We start from the raw sequence: 16944 nt of genomic DNA on the forward strand, positions 1-16944 counted from the left end.
GGAGAGGGAGAGGATGGTGGGGATATGGACATTGGGGAGGGTATGTGCTATGGTGAGTGCTATGAAGTGTGTAAACCTGGCAATTCACAGACCTGTACTCCTGGGGCTACAATATTTTATAAACATTATATGTTTATAAAAATAATTTTAAATATTTTCTAAAAAGGTGTTTCAGATAAATACAAGTATTCAATATCTTTAAGATCGAAACTAAAGTGGGTAAAAATTTCCAAAACTAACTAAAAGCTGCATTCAAATTAAACAAAACTTAGTCATATGGGCCTATATGAATTTATAAAAATGGTTAAAGTTTTTTGTAACTCTTGTTTAAAACCTTGCTGGTTCCCAATGTTTGGTCTTCCAGATTAAGAAAACTTTCTGTTAAGATATGGATAACTTACAGAAATACAATACAAAAAGACCATACAGGTTTCTAGGCCTCCATATAACAGGTATTGTAGCAACTGTCTCCATTTTGACAGCCACTAGCATTCTATCTCTGCCCTCACCTATACCTATATCCAAACTGTCCAATATGCTGATCAAATTGCATATACTGTAACTCAGGAACTTCAACCACAACAGACAATCAATCAAAAATTGTTGGGGAGAACCCAACTGTTGGAAGCAACAGTTAAACACCTGGAAGAAAAATAGGAAGCTTTGACATATTGCCAGTCTCCACTGTAAGTGGGCCCAAAAAGCTATCTGTGTAACCCCTCTTCCCTGGAATAGTACTCTAACTTGGAAAATACTAAGAAACATCTTCAAGGCTCCCTTCATGACCATCAAACCTTAGACATTTACCACTTAAAGGAACAATTCTTAGCTTCTCTCACCACCATTAATAAAATGAGTACAATAAAATAAAGGGGGTTATTGTCTCTGACAATCTACAATTGTTTAATCAAAAAATTGGTTTTCCTTTACCAAATGGAAACTCACTGGACTGTCTATTGTTTTACTTATTTATTTGTCACTTCTCTTTATAGTCTGCAAAATCAGAGTTACAGCACCTTGCCAAGCAGGAGAATCCTAGAACCTATAACTGGTATGAGCACGATGAGACCTCCTGTCTACAAAGAATAAAAAAGGGACAAATGTGGGAATTCATAATGCATAGCTAGATAAGATTTAATAAACACATGCCTTCCTGAGTGAGACTAATTGAAAAGCAAAGAAGCAGTGTCCAGAAAACTGGACCTCCTTTGCAGTTCCTGGACTGAAAACACCTGGACCATTGTTGCAACTAAATGCATTCATCTGAGGAGTAAATGTTTCAAAGAAACATTTATCTTTCATAGTCTGGTACTCCATGTACTCCTGCATCCAAGCAGAGCTTGCTCTAATCACATGATACTCCCTATGTCACTACTCCGAGTATTAAGGCTTCTCACTCTTTTTTGTGTTTCTTATTCCCTTGATATATTGATAACATTCACAATAAAACTGGAGGCAGTTTGGCTTGGGACTTCTGCCACTAGAGCATCTGCTCCTCATGCCTTCTCCTTTCTCCTATTTAAGTGTCTAGAGTAATCTTTTCATTCGCTACTTCAGATTCTTAGAAAGATTCAATCCAAAAGGATCTGCTTCAAGACACAGTATAAAACTGTCTAAAATCACAGACAATAAAAGGATATAAAAAGCAATGAGGGAAAAAAAATCACATACAAAGGAATCCTCCTAAGACTAAGTAGATTTCTCAGGAGAAATCATATAGCCCAGGGCTGCATAGGATGATATATGTAAAGCACTAAAAGAGAAACTTTGCCAAATAAGAATACTTTACAGTAGAAAGGTGTTTCTGCAATGAAAGAGAGATGCAGATTTTCCCAGAGAAAAGAAAAGGGGAGATCAAAACTACTACACTGCATCATAATAAATGCTGAGAAAATTCCTTCATGCCAAAATAAAAGGATGCTAAGTAGCAAAATGAAAATAAAATTCACACTGGTGAAATATATTGTCAAATTCAGAACACTCCAATACTGTAACATGGCAGTATGCTAATCACTTACCTTTAGTATAAAGTTTAAGTGACCAAAAAAAATAAAAAACTATACCTATAATTTGTTGATGGATACACAAAATAGCAAGATGTAAATATGAGATCAAAACAACAACAACAAAAAAATGTAGGGTGAGGGAGACAGTATGGAAGAAGAGCAGGGGACTTCATTTCATCTGGTCCTTTGAGTTTAGATAAATAACTATCAAGTCATTTGAACACATATGAATTCATCTTGTGATGTAAGAAAAGAATTCCTAGAATTCTAGAAATAGGAACACTTTTTCAAGGTAGAAGGTGTAGAGAAGAGAATCTGGGGAGAGATATCAGAAGATAAATGGCAAGGGGAGGGAGACTCCTTCAGCCAGCTACTGAAAGTAATATAGCCCCAGACCACAAAATCAGAACTTTTAGAAATCTATTCCAGTGAGACATGTCTCTGGGTGAAAAGAGCTCAGGGCAGAATCCCAGCTTAATCAGTGTGGTCTCAGAATCCCCAGGGTCACAAAAAGAATGAGAGTACCTGAGCCAGCAGAGATTCCCAGCATTGGATTGGGGAAATTGACTGCAGTCAACAGGTCGAGGACGGGGTTCTCAGCAACATTTGTCACAAACCACAAACCACAGCAGGATCAGGCCCCTTTCTGTTTTGGGGCCCTGCAAAGGGCAGAAACACCTTTCTCCCTTCCCCAGGAGGATCAGCAGGGTTGGGCACTACAGGAGTCTGCAGAGTTTGGCACACACAAAAGTGAAGGCTGCTTTTCCTTTGGGGTTTGCTGAAGAGAGGGGGGTCACATCGTTCACCTCCAGAGCTGCAGATCCCAGGCCAGGCAATTTTTATTTTCATCTCTAAAGCTTCAGTGAAACATCCAGTGAACAAAAGCCACACAGAACAACCGAAAGCAGCTTACACTCAACACTCAGCCTGCCCCCTGGAAAGGAGAAATGCAACTCCATCCAGACAAAGACACTTGAAAATCAGTGCAAAAGACCCATCCCCCAGAAGACAGACAGACAATCAGATGAATATCAAGCTTACCAAGTACATAGAACTGCAAAATGCCAGTTCTAGTGGAAAATAGTATATAGCATTTGAGGGTTTTTTCTCATGATTCTTTTTTACCTTTCAGTTTAAATTTTTCCTTTCCTTTCAACTAATTTCTTATTTAGCAACCCTCATTTTTAAGGTGTTTTTTTAAAAACTTTTCTTTTTACATTTACATTTTATAGACATATTCTTCATTTTTTGCTCCATAAACACGAGCGCGCACACACACACACACACACACACACATCTATAAGTTTCCTTTACAATTTTGGGATATAGAGTCTTCTAACAAATAGACCAAAATATACCCAGGACCAAGATTCACCTGTTTTGTGCACCAGGAACATTATCTTCTGTTTCTTTTTTTTTTCCCTCCCTTTTCATTTTTGGTTTCTGACCTAGTGAGATATCTCTAGTGTGTATTTTGCTTGGGTTGTGATTGATTTTTTTTATTTTGTTCTCTCATTCATCCATTTCTCTCTGGGGAAAATGACTAGAAGGAGGAAGGAATTGACAACAAACAAAAGAACCAGAAGTAAGAGTCTCTGCTACAGATCTAATCAATATGGGCATAAGTAAAATGTCAGAGCTGGAATTCAGGATAACGATTATAAAGATAATAGTTCAGATTGATAAAAGCCTAAAAAACATTAAAGAATCTCTCCATGCAGAAATAAAATCTAATCTGGCTGAAATTCAAATACTTGAACTGAGATGCAGTCCAAAATGGAAGCTCTAACAGCTAGGGTAAACAAGGCAGAAGAGAGAGTCAGTGACATAGAAGACAAGTTCCCTCCATGGAAGGGAGGAAGATGAGGAAAAGAGAGAAAAATAACAATGGATCAAGAGGGAAGGCCTTGAGAAATCAGTGATACCATTAAGTGAAACAATAGTAGAATTCGTCCAAGAGGGAAATATGAAGAGAGGAACAGAAGGTATATTTGAGCAAATCATAGCTGAGAACTTCCCTAATCTGAGGAAGGAAACAGGCATTCAAGTCCAAGAAGTAGAGAGAACCCTCCCCAAAACCAATAAAAATAGATCAACATCCTGACATGTAAGAATGAAGCTCGCAAATTTCAGAGATAAAGAGAAAATCGTAAAAGCAGCTAGCGACAAGAGGATCTTAACCTACAGGGGTCGGAACATTAGAGTTTCAGCAGACATATTCACAGAGACCTGGAAGGCCAGAAAGGACTCGCATGATATATTCAAGGTGCTAAATGAGGAAAACATGCAGCCAAAAACACTTTATCCAGCAATGCTGTCATTCAGAATGGAAGGAGAGATAAAGAGCTTCCAGGACAAACAGAAACTAAAAGAATTTGTGATCACCAAACCAGTCTTACAAGAAATATTAAAAGGGAACCTCTAAGTGAAGAGAGAGTCCAAAAGTTACACAGACCAGAAACAGAGACAATCTACAGAAATAGGGACTTAACAGTTAATAAAAAGGCACGGAGTTCATATATTTCAATAGTTACTCTGAATGTAAATAGGGTAAATGCTCTGAACAAAAGAAAAAAGGTATCAGACTGGATAAAAAGCAAGATCCACCTGTATGCTGTTTAAAGAGACTCATTTAGACCTGAGGACACCTCCAGATAGAAAGTGAGGGGGTGGAGAACTATTTATCATGGTAATAATGGACATCAGAAGAAAGCTGGACTAGCTGTCCTCATATCAGACAAAGTCTATAGAAAGGAATATTTCTATATATAGGATATATAGGTGTGTGTTATACATACACACACAAAATATATAAAGGTATAGTTCTATATAAAGGAAGAGGGATATTACATCATACTTAAACTGTTTATTAAAAAAGATTAATCAATTATAAGTATTTATGCTCCTAACCTGGGAGAAGCAAATTATATAAACCAAATAACAACCAAATTAAAGAAACACATTGATAATAATACAAAAATAGCAGGTACTTCAACACCCCACTCTCAGCAATAGACAGATCATCTAAGCAGATGGTCAGCAAATAAACAAGAGCATTAAATGACACACTGGACCAGATGTACTTCATAGATACATACAGAGCATTCCATCCTAAAGCAACAGAATATTCATTCTTCTCGAGTGCACGTGGAACATTCCCCGGAATAGATTACATACTGCATCAAAAATCAGATCTCAACCAGTATCAAAAGATTGGGATTTTTCCCTGTATATTTTTAGACCACAATGCTATGAAACTGGAACTCGATCCCACAGGACGAAATTTGGAAGAAACTCAAACACTTGGAGGTTAAAGAATATCCTTCTGAAGAATTAATGGGTCTACCATGAAATTAAAGAAGTATCTTAAAATTCATGGAAACAAAGGAAAATGAAAACATGACTATTCAAAACCTTTGGGATAAATCAAAGGCATAAAACTAAGGGGGTTAGTACTAGCAGTACAAAGCCTTTCTCAAAAAATTAGAAAGGTCTCAACTACAAAAGCTAAGCTTACATTTAAAGGAGGTGGGGAAAGAATAGCAAAGAAAGCCTAAACCAGGGATGCCTGGGTGGCTCAGTTGGGTAGGCATCTGAGTTCAGCTTAGGTTATGATTACAGAGCCTTGGGATAAAGCCCCATATCAGGCTCTGTGCTCAGTGGGGAGTCTGCTTCTCCCTCTGCTAGCTTGTCCCCTGCTTGTGCTATTTCTCTCTGACAAATAAATAAAATATTTTTTAAAAAAAATTAAAAGGATGCCTAAACCAAGCAGGAGAAATAAATCATCTTAATAAAGATTAGAACAGAATTCAATGAAATAGAAACCAAAAGAATAGTAGAACAGATGAACAAAACTAGGAGCTGGTTCTTTGAAAGAATTAATAGGATCAGTAAACCCTTAGCCAGACTTATCAAGAAGAAAAGACAAAGGATTCAAATTAATAAATCATGAATGAAAGAGGAGAGATCACAACTAAAACCAAGGAAATATAAACAAATTTAAGAACATATTATGAGCAACTATAAACCAGCAAATCTGACAATCTGGAAGAAATGGATGCATTCCTAGAGACACATAAACTACCACAACTGAACCAGGAAGAAACAGAAAACCTGAACAGTTCCACAACCAGTAAGGAAATTGAAGCAGTCATCAAAGACCTCCTAAAAAACAAGAGTCCAGGACCAGATGGCCTCCCAGGGGAATTCTACCAAACTTTTAAAGAAGAACTAATACCTATTGTCCTGAAGCTTTTTCAAAAATAGAAATGGAAGGAAAACTTCTGAACTCTTTCTATGAGGCCAGCATTACCTTGATCCCCAAACCAGACAAGGATCCCATCAAAAAGGAGAATTACAGACCAAAATCCCTTATGAACATGGATGCAAATATTCTCACCAAGACACTAGCCAATAGGATCCAACAGTACATTAAAAGGACTATTCACTGTAACCAAGTGGAATTTATTCCTGGGCTGCAAGGGAGGTTCAACATTTGCAAATCAATCAGTGTGATACATCACATTAATAAAAGAAAGAACAATAACCATATGATTTTCTAGTGTATGCGGGAAATGCATTTGACAAAATACAGCATCCTTCCTTGATTAAAACTCACCACAGTGTAGGGATGGAGGGCACATACCTCAATATCATTAAAGCCATCTGTGAAAAACCCACAGCAAATATCATTCTCAATGGGGGGAAATGAGCACTTTTCCCCTAAAGTCAGGAACATGGCAGGGATATCCATTATCACTACTGATGTTCAACACAGTACTAGAAGTCCCAGCTTCAGCAACCAGACAACAAAAAGAAATTAAAGGCATTTGAATTGGCAAAGAAGTCAAACTCTCACTCTTTCCAGATGACATGTGGAAAACCGAAAAGACTCCACCCCAAAATTGCTAGAACTCATACAGGAATTCAGTAAAGTGTCAGGATAAAATATCAATGCACAGAAATCAGTTGCATTTCTATATTAAAAAGAGACAGAAGAAATGAGCTGAAAAAGAAATTAAGGAATCAATCCCATTTAGAATAGTACCAACAATCATAAGATACCTAAGAATAAACCTATCCAAAGAGGTAAAAGATTCGTGCTCTTAAAAACTACAGAACACTGAAAGAAATTGAGGAAGACATAAAGAAATGGAAAAACATTCCATGTCATGGATTGAAAGAATAATAATTATTAAAATATTTATGCTACATAGAACAAGCAAAGTATTTATGCTACAGAGAACAAGAAAATACAGATTCTAATTTCTATCAAAATACCAACAGCATTTTTCACAGAGCTAGAAAAAAATAATCATAAAATTTGTATGGAACCAGAAAGGGCCAGAGGAATTTTGAAAAAGAAAACCAAAGATGGTGGCATCAAATGCTGGACTTGAAGTTATATTACAAAACTGTAATCATCAAGGTAGTATTGTACTGACACAAAAACAGATACATAAAGGAATAGAGAAGCCAGAAAGGGATCCACAACTTTATGGTCAATTAATCTTCAACAAAGCAGAGATGAATCTCCAGTGGAAAAAAAGGCTTTTCAGTAAATGGTGTTGGTAAATTGGGCAGCCACAAGCAGAAGAATGAACCAGTACTATTTTCTTACACCATACACAAAGATAAACTCAAAATGGATGAGTAACCTAAATGTGAAGTTTTTTTATGTCAAAAATATATAAATCAAAATCCTAGAAGATAACACAGACAGCAACTTCTTCAATCTCAGCTGCAGTAACTTCTTGCTAGCACATGGTTAAAAACAAAGGAAACAAAAACAAAAATGAACTTCTGGGACTTCTGCACTGCAGAAAAAAAGCAAAGCATAAAAAGTTTCTGCCAAAAAAAAAAAAAAAAAAGAAAGAAAGAAAAAAAAGCTTCCACAGAGCAAAGGAAACCATTAACAAAAGTAAAAGGCAACCTACAGAATGGGAGAAGATATTTGCAAATGGCATATCAGATAAAGGGCTAGTATCTAATATATATCAAGAGCTTATCAAATTCAACACCCAAAAAACAATCCAAGCAACAAATGGCAAAAGACATAAACAGACATTTCTGCAAAGAAGACATCCAGATGGCCAACAGACACATGAAAAAGTGCTCCACATCACTCAGCATCAGGGAAATACAGATCAAAACCACAATGAGATACCACCTCACACCAGTCAGAATGGCTAAAATTAACCAGTCAGGAAATGACAGATGTTGTCAAGGACAGGGGGAAAGGAGAACTCTCTTACAATGTTGGTGGGAATGAAAGTTGGTACAAATCTATACAAGAGTATGGAGGTCCCACAAAAAGTTAAAAACAGAGCTACCATATGACCCAGCAATGGCACTACTAGGTATTTACCCCCAAAAATACAGATGTAGGGAAAAGAAAGGACAGAAGCATCCCAATGTTCACAGCAGCAATGTCCACAATAGCCAAACTGTGAAAGGAATCAAGACATCCTTCAACAGATGAATGGATAAGATGTGGTTCGTATATATAATGAAATATTGTTCAGCCTTCAGAAAGGATGAAATCTTACCTTTTAAATCCACATGGATGGAACTGGAGGGTATTATGCTGAGGGAAATAAGTCAATCAGAGAAAAATAATTATCATGTTGTTTCATTCATATGTGAACTATAAGAAACAGCACAGAGGATCATAGGGTAAAGGAGGGAAATGTGAATGGGAAGTCATCAAAGAAAGAAACAAAACATGAGAGAATCTGGACTCTGGGAAACAAACTGAGGGTTGTGGAAGGTGAGGTGGTAATTAGGTGATGGGCATTAAGGGCACATGATGTAATATCACTAGATGTAATATGCAACTAATGAATTATTGAAGACTACATCTGAAACTAATGATGCATTATATATTGGCAAATTTAATTTAAATGAAAAAAATGTAGCAAGGCAGGCAAACTGTATGTAGAGGGTTTGTGGATGATTAAAGTAAGTTGTCAGTTCAAAATATACAATTATAACAAATACTTTATGTAAACCTCATGGTGGCCACAAAGCAAAAATGTTCAACAGATACACAAAAGATTAAAAAAAGGGGGGAGATTCAAAGCTTACCATGCCATAAAATCCCCAATTCACATAGGAACACTTCAAGTAATAAATGATGGAATGATGGAATAAAGAGAGGAACTATAAAATATTCAGAAAACAATTAAACAAAGGATGATAAATCCTTACCTATCAGTAACAACTTTAAATTAAATACACTAAATTCTACAACCAAAAGGCAGAGTCTGTATGAAGTAAACACATATACCCACACACCCCAATTCTGTGCTACATATAAGAAATTCACTTCAGCTTTAAGGATATACATAGGTTCAAAGTGAAGGGAACTATGTAAAGTGGTGAACATTAATTAACTTCATCGTGATCATTTCATAAAGTATATGCATGTTGAGTAATTATGCACTTCATTTTACAAATACATACTTCAATAAAGCTAGGAAAAATGCATTATTATGTTGTCAAGTAGTCACTCAATGATTATTATTCCATTTGCAATTCTGTATTAACTGGGAAAACATTACAGAATGACAGTTCTATGTTCTTAATAATTTAAATGTTTTCTACTTGGACAGAATATCTACTTTCTACTTAGCATTATAGTGAAATTTAATATTAAACAATATTTTTGGAAGTATCATATATGAATATCCTGCTTTTTCAAAGATTAAAAATACCAAATAATTAAGGTATTAAAATAACTAAAATTCTTTTCATTTGTAACTTCATATATTATTAGGAATATTCTCCCACATATTACACACTTAAAACTTTAGCCGAGAAATTGGCTATTTACTTAGGGGTGGGTTAAAGGGGAATGTTAAAAATATTAATTTTAAATACCTTCAAAGAAATTTTTAAAACAACTACAGAACCTATGTAACTTTTAATAGTATGGCATAACTTTATCTTTGTTCTAAATTATGATAGATTTTTTTTCTCTTTTTTAATGTACCTACATGGCTTTACAGATTAATTATACATTTAGAGTAAATACTATGTGGACTCACACACAGTGAATCCTGATATTTAATTTACACAGACAACAGTTATATGCTACCATTGTTTTTTTTTTAGCACGTACTTCTCAAACTTATCAAAACAGTAAGATAAAAATTTCTTTAAGGAGGCATTAGTAGAGGCACCTGGGTGGCTCAGTTGGTTAAGAATCTGACTCTTGATTCAGGTCCTATCTCAGAGTCCTGGGATCAAGACCTGCAGTAGTCCCCTTCCTGGGATCTCTGCAGCTACCCCGGCTACCTCTGGCACCAACTACTTTCTTCCCCAACTCCTGCTTTTTCAATATTTCTCATCTTTGTCTACATAACAGCCACTGATCAAAGCACCTTTTTTGTTGTTGTTGTTGTTTTGTCCAATAAAAGAATTGATTATTTTTCAATTATCTTTTGTTGCTGAAGAGCTTTACCAAGCTACTTGTTATTTCTTTGAAGGCTGATGCCACTCAATAATGTTTTGTTCCTCTTCTCTTATTCTTATAATCCACACAATGTTTGGTAATTTGCCAACGGTCACCACATGCATTTATGATTTGCCATAAAACTACATTACTTTCCCTTTGTTGAGCCATTCATAATATAACATAAAGATTTGTTTCCTTGATCAATTTTTGTTGCTCAGCTCTAAGCCTTTTAAAACCCAAATAATGATTCCTCAATCTTTAAATGCTAAACACATTTTTAGAAAGGTTTTAGAAAGTAATAATCAGTTACATTAAATTTACCCAGGCACCAAAACTATACATAACATCCATGCACAAATATTTCTCTTATATAGTAAAGAATGTATTAAGTGTTAAGTGAGTCCAAAAATCTAATACACGGTTGCCTCCAGGAACAAGAACAAGGTAGTGTAGTACAGGTATAATTCCATGAACTTTTTATATTAACAGTATATTATCTAGTAACAAATTTTTTAAAAAATACTTCCAATATCTATTGTTCACCAAGTAGTGGAAAGTGGCAGTGTAGAAATGTCACCTAATATTTATCTTTTGAAATTTTGTAAGATCGATTAATATTTTAAATCCAAATGTCTATGATAAAGAATAGTTTAAATAAATTGTTTGACATCACACAGCTAATAAGATGAAGTTTGTCTTTTATATTGAAAATACACAAGTACTGAGAAAAGGGCAAGTCACAAAACAATGAGTACACTCAAGATAAATTTTAAAAAGGGCTTAAAGATAGTCCTCCAATTAAAAAAAAAAGGAGGGATATAGAATGTACCAATCTCTTAATAATAGGTTCCTATTTATTTTGTTTTGGGACAAAGATTACAGTTTTGGAGGGCAAATTATGATGTCAAAAACAGTAAAAACTAAAGCTTTTATAATGTAAGAATATGAGGAAATTTAATTTTCACAGATTTATGGTATTTTCTTATGGCAAATTTGTTCAATATATTAGGAAATTGGATTTTCAAATGCTTAGGTTACTCTAATGGTAATCTTCCAGAGGTTCGAAATGATTAAATTAGGTAGACAAATATATGAATCTAGTTTGTCAAAATCAACCATTCTTTCATGACAAACCAGGCTCTCCTATCTGTACAATGTCCTTTGATAATGATAATAGTCCACAGTTAAAATCCGTGTCTATACTAATACATCCCTTGATCTGTATGTACATCATCACAGATACATTATACAAACTTTGCACACAAAAAATTTGTGTCATTTTGATGAGGGAGCAGGAGCCTGGCTGAGGACAAAGCAAAAGCTGGCGCCTTGCACCCCCCCTTCATCCCCTCCCCTCCATATGTGTAGCATTCCTCAGGCACCCCTGACTGCCATAAAACGATAAATAGTTAACTTGCAGAGATCACAGTCCTGCAAGGTAGGAGTCTCCCTTGGTTTGCAAATGTCCTTGAGATTACAACAAAGAAGTTACCTTATCAATAGCCCAATTTCCAAAGACACAGAACTCAGTTCCTCAAGCCTAATGTCACCCTCCCCTCCATAAAAACCGAAGGAGGTGGAGGTAGAAGGAAAAGTAAATAAAGTTAAATTTCTTCTAAACCTAAATCTCATTAACAAGGATGCTTGATAGCAGGAATGTAACATTCCACCAGGAGACTCCCAATTGTCTTTACTTGATAGTAACCAGGACTTCAATATCCTGATAGTATTCTTTACCCCAATAGCCCTTCTGAACACCCCTTTGTCCTCACCTACCCAACTCCTGTGTATATAACCAACCACTCCTCACAACCCGGGGCAGCCGCATCTCTGCCTGCCCACGGGCCCTGTCCCTGTGCTCTAATAAATCACCTTTTGCACCAACGACGTCTTAAGAATTCTTTCTTTAGTCGTAGGCTCCGAACCTCCTCACCCCACCGAACCTGACTTAGGTTCTGGGACTTCATTTTGATCTTTGCAGCAAGTTCTCTAAAAAATGACAGATTCTTTTGAATATACATTACTAAAAAATGTTCAGTGACAGAGAAGACACTAAACACCTAACTAAATAAGGAAGCCTTTATTTTACCTCAAAGAATGATTCTTCTTTATACTTCCTCTTAAGAGCAGTGAAGTTACCAAATGGGGGTGGCCATGCTGGACACAAACAACAATTACCAATGAAACTAACTCTTTTAATATTTAATACTGAAATATGAGTCATTCAATCATTTTAAATAGAAGTATTAATTCAATCAAAAACAGTGAACTAACATTTCATTTGAGTTTAACTTATATTGCAGTGATCCTTAAACAACAGGGGTTGAACTGTGTGGGTCCACTTATAAAGAGATTTTTTCTTTTTATCAATACAATTAAGTACCACAATTTCTCTTCTTTATGACTTTTTAAATCACACTTTTGTCTAGCTTATTTTATTATAAAAATACAGTATATAATACATATAACATACAAAATATATTAACTGTTATTTGTCAGTTTTTTGGTCAACAGAGAATTAATAGTGAAATATGAAGGAAGTTGAAAGTTATGTCCATTTTTTTACTCTGTGGTGGGTCAGGGGCCCACTAGCCTATGTTGTTCAAGGGTCAACTGTATTTAACATTGCTCTATCAAGTGTTTTTCCTGAAACAAGAATGAGCTGCATAAATACATAAATACAAGTATCCCCACTTGACAAATGTTTTCATTTTGCCATTTTGTTTTAACAAAAGACCTACATTAATATTTGTTTACTAACTAAAACAAATCCAAAGCAGATTTTTGCTCTTAAAAAAACAGGTAAAAAGCAAAAATAGCACTCAGGACATTTTGTGGTGAGCCCTTATAGAAGAAAACACACATTTCAAGCAGTGAGGGTGCAACTGTCAAGATCATTTCCAAAAGCTATACTTAGCATCTCAGCCTCCAGGTGAGTTCAGAACTGTGTCTGTCAGCATCTGTGCTTCAACTTGATGTATTTTGGACATTTGTTAGCAAAACATATCCAAAGTGACAGAAAAGCCTAACAGAGGTTATTTGTTTTGGTCTGAGTATACTCAAAAAGTTTTCCATATAGGGGCACCTGGGTGGCTGTCAGTTGAGTGTCTGCCTTCAACTCAGGTCATGATCCCAGAATTCTGTGATCAAGTACTGCATCTGACTCCTTGCTCTGCGGGGAGCCTGCTATTCTGTCTGCCTCACTTCCTACTTGTTCAGTCTCTCTCTCTCTCTCTCTCTGACAAACACATAAAATCCTTAAAAAAAAAAAAAGAAAAAAAAGTTTGGGGCACCTCAGTGGCTCAGTGGGTTAAGCCTCTGCCTTTGGCTTAGGTCCTGGTCAGGGTCTTGGGATAAAGTCCCCCACTGGGCTCTCTGCTTAGCAGGGAGCCCGCTTCACTTCCTCTCTGCGTGCCTCTCTGCCTACTTGTGATCTCTGTCTGTAAAATAAATAAATAAATCTTTTAAAAAAATGTTTTCCAGATAAATTGATAATTGCTTCTTTGCACTATACCATTTTGGCTTGTGAAAGATTTTAGAGGAACACTCTACTTTTGGATAGTGGGGGAAACCAAAATATATAGTTTTCCAATTTATAAAGAGAAAAGTAGTGCAGCTATAATTTCAAGAATAATGTGGTTTTATTTTAATTATAATTAAAGTATTGGCCATCTCATTATTAGCTCTGTAAACGTACATATTTAAATTAAACATTAACAGACCACCATTACAATTTATAAATGTACGGTGCCATTACTAAGTAAATTGATTCTTCCATGAGTGGATGTGTCCCTTCTCCCACCCACTAACAAACAGCAATATGGTTAGTTTAATTTTATGAGTAGATGATCCATTGCTGCAAATGCTAATTCTCTTCTCCACCCTGCGTTTTTCTGTGTATGTGTGTGAGTTGGTTAGATCACACAGGCAACCTCTCTAAACAGTCAACAGCAAGACGAGCTAGGCTTGGGCTTTCGGTGCAGACTGACCGTGTCTGTCTGGATCAGGTGGTCTGACCTATCCTCAGTAGCAAGCACTCTTCGAACCGCTTCCTCAAAGGCCGCTGGGACATTTGTGGCATCTTTTGCGATTGTTTCAAAGTAAGGATAGTCGCCGTTGTCCCTGTACCAGGCCTGGGCTTCTTCTGTAGACACTTGACGTTCGCTTATGTCGATCTTGTTGCCTAAAATCACGAAAGGAAAGCTCTCGGGCTCTTTCACATCTGCGTAATATATATATACTGATCTGCAGTTTTCTTGTGACTTCATGTGATATTAGAGTAGTGTTGGCCTTAAAGAAAGAGTTAAGAAATATTAATTCTATTTTCTAGAAGAGATTGTAGAGCATGGGTATAATTTCTACATTAAATATTTGGTAGGGAACTACCAGGGAACTCAACTGGGTCTGATGCTTTGTATTTTGGAAGGTAATTAATTATTGATCAGTTTATTGGATACAGAACTATTCAGATTATCTATTCCTCCTATGAGATCTAATATACTGTCTTTCAAGGAATTGGTCCATTTCACCTACATTATTAAATCTCTATGGAGTTTTTCATAATATTCCTTTATTATCCTTTTACTGTCTAGAGGAACAGTAGTATGTCCCTTTTTTATTACTGACATTAGTAATTCTGTTTTTCCTCTTTTTTCCTTGATTCACTGGGCTAGAGTTTTCAATTTCATGGGTATTTTTAAGACACCCATTTTTGGTTTTTTTGTTTGCTTGTTTGTTTGTTTGTTTGTTTTTAAAAATTTTATTTATTTATTTGACAGAGAGAGAGATGACAAGCAGGCAGAGAGGCAGGCAGAGAGAGAGGAGGAAGCAGGCTCCCTGCTGAGCAGAGAGCCCAATGCGGGGCTCGATCCCAGGACCCTGAGATCATGACCTGAACCGAAGGCAGCGGCTTAACCCCCTGAGCCACCCACGTGCCCCAAGACACCCATTTTTGGTATAACTGATATTCTCTATTGAGAATTTCAGTGCTGTTATTTTTATAGTGCTGTTTATTTTCAGTGCTGTTATTTTCCACTTCAGTTTTTATTAATTCTTTCTTCTGATTTAATTTTCTCTTCTTTTCCAAATGAGGGTTGGTTTGCTGATTTCACATCTTTTTCTAATATACATATTCAGTGCGATAAATTTTCCCATAAGCACTGTTTTCACTATATCCACAAAATCTGGTAAGCTGTCTTTTCATTTTCATTTAGTTCTAAATGTTTTTCTTTCCTTCACATGAGACTTCTCTGACCCATCAGTTATCTAGACTTGTGTATCTGAGCTCCAACTTTACTGGAATTTTCCAATTCTGTTACTGATTTCTAGTTTAAATCTGCTGTGTTGTTGGGATATGCTTTGTATAATTTCTATTCCTTTAAAAAATTTTTAGGGAAGTCTATATTAGGGCCCATAATTTGATCTAATTTTGTAAACATTCCATGTGAACTTGAGAATATGTATTCTGCTGCTGCTCTTGGATAAGATATTGTCAGTTACATCAAGTTCACAAATAGTTCAAACTTGTGCAACTAGATCTGTCAATTACTGCCAGAAAGGACTAAAGTCACCATCTAAAACAATGGATTAATCTATTTCTTATGCATACTTTTTTGCCTCATGCATCTCCAGGCTTTGTAAGATAAACACATGTTTATTAAGGACTACTATGTCTTAGAGCAATGACCCCCTTATCCTTTTTTTTTTTTTAAGATTTTATTTATTTGACAGAGAGAGATCATAAGTAGGCACAGAGGCAGGCGGGGGTCAGGGGAGAAGCAGGCTCCCTGCTGAGCAGATTGCTGGATGCAGGGCTCAATTCCAGGACCCTGGGATCATAACCTGAAGCTGAAGGCAGAAGCTTCACTGACTGATCCACCCAGGCGTCCCCACATTGACTTTATTTTTTTTTTAAGATTTTATTTTTATTCATTTATTTGACAGATGGAGAGAGAGATCTCAGGTAGGCAGAGAGGCAGGCAGAGACAGAGGGAAAAGCAGGCTCCATGCTGAGCAGAGAGCCTGATGTGGGGCTCGATCCCAGGTCCCTGAGATCATGACCTGAGCCGAAGGCAGAGGCTTTAACCCACTGAGCCACCCAGGCGCCCCTTTAACTCTATTTTTATATAACATCGTAATTTACTGTTTCACAGGTAAGCTACTTGCCTTACAACAGAGGATTCCACCTAATTCCTTCTGAATTCTGTTAGAACCACTAAGCTTAAGAAAGATCAAAGATCTTGTTTTACCTTCATTTATTCCTTCTCTAACACTCCTTTCTTCAGATCCAAGCTTCTGAATTATATCACATTCGTTCTTTCTAAAGAACTTCTTTTAACATTTTTTGCAAAGTAGATCTAGTAGAAACAGATTTTTCTCAATGTTTATTCTCTGACAATGTCTTCATTGGTCCTCTTTTATGAAGGATATAAATCCTTTTCTTTTGTTTTTACCCTCAAATGCTTCAAATATCTCACTGTA

General features: G+C 36.2%; 1 protein-coding gene across 1 annotated transcript; it reads right to left on the reverse strand.

Moving 5' to 3' along the window:
- Positions 1-14168: 14168 nt before the first annotated feature.
- LOC123394016 (ras-related protein Rab-9A-like) lies at positions 14169-14732 on the reverse strand. Its single transcript, XM_045087437.1, has one exon. The coding sequence runs from the start codon at positions 14730-14732 to the stop codon at positions 14409-14411; it is 324 nt and encodes a 107-aa protein (XP_044943372.1). The 3' UTR covers positions 14169-14408.
- Between the last annotated feature and the right edge of the window lie 2212 nt (positions 14733-16944).

The sequence above is a fragment of the Mustela putorius genome, unplaced genomic scaffold, assembly GCF_011764305.1.
Source record: "Mustela putorius furo isolate JIRA1106 unplaced genomic scaffold, ASM1176430v1.1 tig00001149_pilon_pilon_pilon, whole genome shotgun sequence".
Classification (NCBI taxonomy): Eukaryota; Metazoa; Chordata; class Mammalia; order Carnivora; family Mustelidae; genus Mustela; species Mustela putorius.

Excerpts from the sequence above, each read along its gene's own strand:
- LOC123394016 (XM_045087437.1), bottom strand. The coding sequence starts at position 14,732 with ATGAAGTCACAAGAAAACTGCAGATCAGTATATATATATTACGCAGAT.